The sequence below is a fragment of the Hypomesus nipponensis genome, chromosome 5 (assembly GCF_054491055.1).
Source record: "Hypomesus nipponensis isolate SF chromosome 5, ASM5449105v1, whole genome shotgun sequence".
In the NCBI taxonomy this organism is placed as follows: domain Eukaryota; kingdom Metazoa; phylum Chordata; class Actinopteri; order Osmeriformes; family Osmeridae; genus Hypomesus; species Hypomesus nipponensis.
In genome coordinates, this window is record NC_140365.1 from 7,279,303 (window position 1) to 7,288,238 (window position 8,936).

Here is an 8,936-nt window from a genome sequence, read left to right on the forward strand (position 1 = left end):
ATCCGCCTTTTTCATAGTCGGACCCCGGAAGATTTCTGATTGGGCAACAGTGGTTGCCAGTCTAATATAGGCGTTACCTTTTAGTCAATGACAACGTCTCGATTTGTCCAATTTAATGCCAATCATTTGAAAAGGGTCGGTTGTTCTTGAGGTGCTCCAATTGAACATGGATAAATTACCGGAATTGTGTTATAGCGTTACCTGCTGGTAACGTTGCCAAACGCATTGGGAACCATATCACATTTTGTGAAATATACATTTAATTTGCATATTTTATTTAATGTACATTAAAAGGTGTGTGTCTGGTTGTGTTGAGTGAATCATTCAGGTTATTTGTTTTAATTTGTAATTGAAATGCACACAAAACAGAAACGTTTCTTTAGTCAATTCTGACACTGGACCATCTTCAGCCATCTCCCTTGAGCAGTCTCTGTATGGTAGACAATTTATTAAAGGTAAAATTACTCAAAAGGCAGCACAGCAATCCCTAATCTCAAACGTAAAGTAATAAGCGAGGTGTGCATATTCTGCAGTGACTGTGTTGGTCACATACAGGAATCTAATGGGATTTGACTGTTCACATTTTCTATATCAGTACTTAATAAATACGTAAATAGCTTTTTATCCACCTCATCTCTTGGATGATTGAGTATTGAGGATTAGTTTTACATTGAGGTTGTGAAAAATATGTTGAGGAGGAATTACCCAAACTTAGTCAGATGTATTATATGATCATGTGTAAAAAAGGAAACAATTAACTATGTACATGTTTTATTCGCAAAATATACAAAACATTGAATTTAAATAGGCAGATTGTGGAGAACCATTCACAACATAAAGGCTGTGCTGTGTTTATTTCTTTATTGCACATTAATCAGACTGAGCTTTACAATGGTTTTTGCAAGTCACAAAGGTGAAGCCAAATAAAACTGCTTATCAGAGGACACTGCCAATAGTTTGTGCCATCATTTTATTTTCATGACAGTGGTAGATAGACTTTGCTTGGTATGACATACCAATGCTAGTTACCTCTGATGATATTTATAACATCCTTGTAAGGCAAGACAAAGACCTGAGATCTTTACACATTTGCCAAAAACAAATGTCTTCACATACAGCACATTATTTCTGATACCTTGCTTTTCATCATTTTCTCATTCATCAACAGTTCATCCTCAAAAAAGACAAACAGTACCCTGGGGTACAGGCTTCAGGTCTTGCCTGATCATCCTAATCTTAACATCCACAATATTCAGTCATCTCCTCTGGGTCTAATGTACTGCTGAACTTCAAGGCACATGTCAATTCTGCAGGCCAGCCAATTCCTTCAGTGTCTGGAAAGTAATTTGGGTGAAATGACAACGTCACAGCACAAATATTGTATTTTGCATTGTCCTGCATTTCTTTTACCAAGAACATTCAAAGAAGATTCTGGTTTATAAGGCATCTCAAGGGTGAATACCTCTGCGAGTCATCACATATACAAAAAGTGCATTGATCATTTCACTGGGAAGACAAAAGGTACACATTTCCATAAGGTGAGGCACACTTTCCTTCTTGCACAAAACACAATTAATACTTAATGGCACCAATCAAATATATACACATGCATTCCCAAACATATGCAAAGCCTTATTTGATTGAACAGAATTCCTTTGTTTTCATGTTCCAACAGAATATACGTGGGTGAAGGGTGGGGCTAGAGGTCAATGACCAACAGATCTTTGGTTTAATTAACCAGTATTGACCCATTAGTGAACCAATACCATACAATTGCATTGTTTGTGCGTATAGCAAAGAGAATAGTCGAGGTGTACACAATTCCATAAGAGGAAAATCCTTGCTACCTTTTAACCAATGCATAGTTTCACCTTGTAGCGCCATCTAGAGGATGCTCTGCACCTGCATGCGGGAGATTTCTTTACATCCCGTTCTCTACTGTCATGAAAAATAACCATGGCCATTAGGTGGATAGCACCTTGCCATAACCAACTTCAAGGACTTTAACACCACCTAATCCTGTCTTTAACATAGGACAAAGACTCAAGCACAGGAGGCTGCTGAAAGTGTTTTTACAAAAACATTAGTGTGTACAAATCCAAGTTCAATAACGTATCAGAGCCAGGCTCGAGAGCTGAGAGGTGTTTCTGAAGCAGCTGTCACAGGTCAGAGGGTCCCAGAGAATCCCTCTCATTGGATGTGCAGCATGTCAGTCTCCTTTAGGCCAAAGCGGGTCTTATGCTTGTCAAAGAGGGTGCAGAGGGAGCGGATGTACATCGCATGATACAGATCCACCATGTCCTGGGTCGGCTCCTCAACCTTTGGCACTGTGACTGGCTCACCAACTGAAAATAAATATATGCATGTGCGTGTTGGTGGTACATCAGAAGTTGAGAACCAGAACGTTAAACATTAATAAGTACTGGATATTGGCTGGTGTAAATATTGACTGTGGATGGCCCTGCTCACAAAGATGAACAGGAACAAGTCCTTGAACAACTTGCTGATACTGATTGTGAAATCACTGCACTCAAAGATTTACACAAATTCCAAATGTATATAATTAACCAATACATCTAATAAGTAAAATACATATGTAAAGTTACTTAAATTCTGACAAATTATTAATGAAAGACATTCTTATTTAGGAACCCCTCCACTAACTGAACCCCAAGAAATAAGGAGCTTTTCTAACCGATGGTGATGATGGGCTTGCTGTAAGGCACAAAGCCCCAGCTGTCTGAGGAGAAGAGACCACAGCCATGGAACAGACAGGGGGCAAAGCCCAGCAGCTTCTGGAGTCTCCTCTGAGCCCACCTCCACCAGGTCCCCTCCTCGAAAATCACCTGCTTGTACACATCATTCTCTCCGAAGGAGTACACCGGCACCAGGTCGGCTCTGAAAGAAACAGGGCATCATTAGCCTCTGTCACTCACAGATGAGTTAACTGCTGTATATTACAGTCACTGTAGTTTGCACGCACAGACATGAAAAGGCGACACCTCCGTTACTCCGAATACTGTGTAACGTACATGTTATGTATATGCGTGTTATGTATATGCCGTTACCCAACGTGTTATGAACGAGGGTCTACATAATAGCATTATTATATTTACTTAACAAAAATCCAAGCTCCTTAGACAAGGTACGACCAGGGTATCTGTAATCCGTGACTAGACGATTAGGTAGGAAGTAGGTTTGTTTGGTTTAGCGGAGCCAATCCGACCTTCAGCGTTTGTGTGCTGCACTGGGAATTCCAATGTTAGCTCCCAGATTTCGCTGTTGTTAAATCCTATCCAGTCTCTTGGCCTTTGTTGCGTTATTTGTGTGTTCATTTTAGCAACAAACCACCTGTGCCAATCACCACGCGTAATCAGGATTTGCCAAAACGTTATGTTCACAATTTTTTTGCCCATTTGTGAGTCATGGATCTTTGTGATGTGAGTCAGCAGTTCAGTCTTTGTTGTCATACCCCCATGTTCTTGGATTAGCTCTGCTTTAGGAGGTGTGCGAGTGTGTTAGTGTTAATCTCACCCTTTCTGAAGGGCCAGTTTCACAAAGCCCTTTCGGTTCTTCAGTGTGACCGTGTTGAGGCCCGGCCTGCACTCCAGCGACTCAGCCGCTCCCCCGACTACGATGACCACTGCATTTCCAGTGCCATTCCGTGAGAGGAGGTAGTCGATGGAGTTTTTGTTCACTGGGCAGATGCCTGGGGTGGGACGTAAGGATGATTTAACACAGTGCTCAAACAAACATTATAGTACCCTACCAGTGGGAACATGCCAGTTCAAAAAGCAATGATGGGCCACTGAATTTTGTACCTTCATAAGAATACTGAGAATTGCAAATTCAGCAAAAGCTGTCTGTAATAGCGGATCAGCAAATATAGTCCGAGAGAGAGATGGGGAGCGTGTTCGAGCTGAGCAACAGGACAAAGCTCAGTTCTCCAAGATAACAGTTGTGCTGTATCTGCGTTGGGTTATCAACAGTGCAGAGGACAGACGCCTCCACACAGGGCAGAAACCCTCAACCTGCTCACCTCCAGACATCAGATAGTCTCTCAGCACCGGCAAACGGAAGTTTCCGGCCAGAGTAGCCAGGGAGGGCTTTATGCCTGGGAACTTCTTGGAGAAACCGGTGGCCTCGGTCCCAAAGTTACAGAAGGCACCAAAACAGAAAATGCCGTGGGGGTGGTAGCCAAATACGTAGTTACGGCTCGGCAGAAGGTCGTGGGTCTTTATGAGCTGAAAAGTAGAAAGACAAAGGGGGTGCGTGAATACTTTAGTTCAGTAAACAAACACAAAAACATAGAAGGCCCATGAGTTGAAGAAACTCAGTTTATAAAAACCATTCAGTTGACAATACATTTTCCTGTTTCAATTCAATTCACAATCCACACAAGAACTGACAGACATTTGAAGGTGAAGCATGTCTGGCAGCAAAAAGCAGCAAGGATGTCAACCTGGCAAGCTTCTGTAAGTGTCCTAGGACAGTAGCCATGTATTCTGGTGCAGTGTTTTTAGCTGAAGCCCCATATAGGGAAAGAACTGTATATCAATTTAGCCCTGATTTGACCTACTTATCTTCATGCCCAGGAACAGCAATAAAAGTAATTGCCAATAAACCATTCTGTTCAATTGTTTATCTTGTTTCTATAAAAATAACTTTAAGTTATGTAAACGTTAATTTTTAATAGTTATATTTCAGTTTTATGTAATGGTGACAGATGGTCAGTGAAGCAAGACCCCCAACACACAAAAACATGCTTGGATCCAAACAGATGTGTGCACAGGGTTCCCATACAGGTAAGTCAAACAGGGCTGTTGCATAAGCACAGCTGTAAGGACCTCCAGGAGATTGGCTGGAGGGCTGCAGCAGAGATGACATGACAGATGTAAAGGGATCTACTATCTGGTGATGGCAAGTAACGTTTTAAATTTTTACATTCAGGAAGACGCAAGGAGAGCTTGTCCATTGGTCAACAGAATGTCTAGCCACATGTACACCTGTAATCAAATAAACCGATCTTATTCAGCGTTCACTGACATATTGAACCATAAAGTATAAAATGATCTCATGACACCCAGACAGACAACTGTAAAACAATGTAAAAAAAAAAATAAAAAAAACAGAACAGAACAAAGTTCAAGTTCCAAAGACAGCAAGGACTTGCCCAGTGTTAATAATAATGACTCATTATTGATTATGCTTTTCACCTTTATTCTAAACAAATGTGGAACAAGGAGCCTTGTATTTGCTTGTCAAGTGTTTTAAGTGGGCTAAACTCATTTTTTCGGTGTAATTGTGATATTACAGTAAATTAATATGAAATCACAAACTTGGTAAGACCACAAAGGGTTAATATAGGCTACTTTATATTCTTTGGTATAAGGGGCCAACAAACAGTTGAGAAGGGAGAGAGAGCGAGAGAAGAGAAAAAGCAGCATCCTGGTAATCGAAAAATCCCTAAACTGATTTAGGAGTGTGTTCATCCTTTTTAAACTGAGTCCATTTCATTAGCAAAACGCATTTAAAATGTTTTATCAAGGTCATTTGCTACAAATACAGATAATGTCAATGGCCGTTGTTCCCACAGCATTAGAGGACTGACAACACAATTTAAAAGGTTTCTTATTCGAGTGGAAGTACTAAACTGAAATAAACCATTATGGTGATTTCCTAAAAAGAAAGTGTTTAGGCAGGAGGAAGCAACTGAAGAGAGACTTCAAGTAAAATAAACAACTCATCATCTGCATTCTCTTATCAGGCAGACTGAAGTCTAACACTCAACCGACGTAATAATCAACAGGGAAAGGAACAGTCGAAAGCCAAATCGATGATACTGACTCCAATAACAGACAATCTTATCGCCCAGCAAGCCTGCGCTACTCGGACTCTGCAGCATAATCAATCAGGGTATTACTGATCGTTAACTTCATATCTGAGCAGCAAAAAGGAGTACATTACATCATAGCTTTTTCCATAGGCTACACAAGTACACATACTGTTTTTTGAAAGATAACTATGTAAATACAATAACAACCTTTCACCATTTTACATAATGGTACAACACTAATTCAAGGGCATACATTCAAGGGCAGAACAACACCTACCCTGATAGGAAAGTAGTCTCTGAAATAAGTCCACATGGTCCAGTTCCTCACCCAAGAGGACCTCCTGCCACCTGGGGGGGGGAAGGAAAGAAAGATGCCTCAGACTTGGATCATCAAAACCAAATAAGACCACCTCCTCCACCATGTTAACTGTAGAACATATGGGGAGACCTACCTCGTTTTGGAGTGTTCCAGTCAAATATGAGCCAGGCGGTATACATGGCAGCGATGACCCAGCAGTCTGTACAGAACATGTACATGAGCAGTATTGTGCAGGCAACACCTGGAGAGAGGGAAGGGTGTCAGGGATGAACATCTCAGTGACACTATGGCTGCAGGTGACTTATGTCACATGGAAGAGACAACATTTGAGGCTGTCAACGACCTCCCCTTCGCTGGGAATGCTATTCTGAGAAAATAATGCCTTACAAAGTGAATGAGTGGGTGGATGGGTGAGTGAGTGAGTGAGTGAGAAAGCTTACAGGCTTGACCTGCTTATTAGAATTACAGTATAGAACTAGACATGTATTTTAACAGTTTGCAGCAGCCACACAGACATTAAGAAGCATGCATACATTCTCTCTCACACACACACCACACACACACACACACTCACCCAGGGCAAGGAAAGACAGGACCCACTGCAGCACAGAGATGACTTGTAGATGTTTCTCCATCTTGGATCTGGAAGGCCAAGGAGCGGAGGGCAGGTCCTGCAAGGCTGAGAGGAGGCTGGTGCCGGTGCCTACAGGAGGGAGATCAGGGGAGGTGGGGGACAAACAACCTCTTAGAACATAACACACATTTTTCACATGGATTAAAAGCAGTCATGCCTTCGTGTTCAAATAGTCCGTGAGCACAGTATCAAGATAATGAGTGTAGCGATTGGATTCCTGGATTATCCTCCTCTTTCAATTACACAGAAAACTAACACAGTTCCAAAGAAAACTAAACCGATGAGACCCTAGGAGGTTATTCTGTAACCAATGAGGACCAACTCACCAGCATGACCCGCTCACCAACTGATAAAAAAAAGAAAGCTACTTTTCCACTGCACAGCTACATGTGTGCCGTTAGTGTAATAGCAGAGATCAGGAGTGACTGAGGAGAACTAATGCTGCTCAGCCACACAATTCAGCCATCCCCGAGGAGAAGAGCCTCCCCACTGGATAACAGAGTCTAGTAATCCCATCTTTGAGGTCTGAAAATAACCCTGTGCCATATTGGCAAAGACTATCACTCTACCAGTGCAGTCAGGCATTGATATCCTACAGGACCAACACCTGCCTAAGGGTCCAGGTAACAGCCACTACAGCAGTGTTGCTGTCAAGACTCTCACACGCTGGTCCCTGGTACTCCCTGGTTCCTGCGGCCATCCAAACCAGACTGGTCTGCATTCTCCAATACATTTGTATTTTAGGTATTTAGCAGACATTTGTATCGAAATGACGCTACAGAGTGTCTAGAAAACCTGTTTCGCTAAACAAACCCCTGCCAAAACGTGGAAAAGTGCTCATCTCTCCTGTGCAAATGGCAATGCCAAAATCATGCCTTAGTCCAAATGTCCATACACAATGTATACTCTTCTTAATTGGTGTCGGTAGTCTTGTTTTCTCAAAAAAATTAAACAATTAGGATTCGATTATTTTCAGGTGGATCCAATTAACACAATATGTACGGGGCAGAATAACAAATTCGTATACACAGTACGATTAAACGATGGTTTAGCGCTTACCTTTAAGGACACCGGAGTAGGCAGCAAGTAAGGTCTTCATAACTGAGGCTCTCTTAAACACAGATGACAAAACTCAGAAATACTTGTTGCAATGAAGTTGTTTCACTCTACAGCCCCTCTGTCATGACTGCATTCGACTGCAATGAAGTGACGAGCCGAGGAGACATTTAACCGGTACGGGGAGGAGCCACTAACGAGTGCGCAGCCAACGAGGTTTACAGATGTCCAAACTGATGTGCCAACTGAAATGGTCCGCGGCGGGGGAAAACCGAGGGAGAACTGAAGTATTATCTGGACTGTGGTGGGGTCGACCCTCCTGGGGTAGTGTATTTATCAGGTAGTGGATGGTCACGTGTGGCCTGTAACGGTCAATGTTCATGTTTTGTCCATTCTAACCAACAAATAACATGAACACTGACCAAAGTAGGTTATGCCGTTTTGTTTAATCCCCAATGTGTATCCAATCAACAGAGACTGTCTCTCTAATACAGTTTTGTATAATAAACAGGCAGATTGAGGCATTACAATTTCGACAAATGTGTGGTCAATCTGCATGTTGGCACTGGTTTAGCGGCATGCCCTTCCCTCCTGTAGGATGCCTCCTGCTCCCATGCCCAGTCTGGCACGCACAGTAACCAGCCTCAGTAAGCTTTTATCAAGGTCAATCATTGATATAATAGTGAGTGGAGGTAATGAATAAACATGTCAAAATAGTCTTTAGACTTTATCTATATGTGGCAATCCCCTGTTTTTAACTGTTGAAAAGAAATTCCAGGTAATGGATGTATTTAGAAAGACTGACAATTTTGATTCATATTTGAGTCAGTGTGCCCCCAACACTTTACACATTTGTTTTATATGTTCTGTGCGGATCCAAGACCCAGGGTAAATAAAAGTGAGTGAAATTGAAGAAAACATTTGACAAAAAGGTTTTGTGCCATTGCTCTGTGTTCCTCGTCCTTGGGCATGTTGTTTCAAAATGTCTCCCTGCATGTCTGTCTGTTTGTCTGTCTCATGCTGTTGTTGCACTCAACCCTTTGCAATGAATGGAACTACGAAAGGCTTGCAGGAATCTGCACAATATTGTT

The 8,936-nt window shown here is 42.0% G+C and overlaps 1 protein-coding gene across 1 annotated transcript; it reads right to left on the minus strand.

Moving 5' to 3' along the window:
- Window positions 1-754: 754 nt before the first annotated feature.
- dgat2 (diacylglycerol O-acyltransferase 2) lies at window positions 755-8,128 on the minus strand. The gene is made up of 8 exons (XM_084697989.1): window positions 7,849-8,128; window positions 6,730-6,858; window positions 6,289-6,396; window positions 6,114-6,184; window positions 4,040-4,244; window positions 3,535-3,709; window positions 2,696-2,898; window positions 755-2,345 (listed from the first exon to the last, which is right to left on the minus strand). The coding sequence occupies exons 1-8, from the start codon at window positions 7,886-7,888 to the stop codon at window positions 2,191-2,193; spliced, it is 1,086 nt and encodes a 361-aa protein (XP_084554115.1). The 5' UTR covers window positions 7,889-8,128; the 3' UTR covers window positions 755-2,190.
- Window positions 8,129-8,936: the final 808 nt, after the last annotated feature.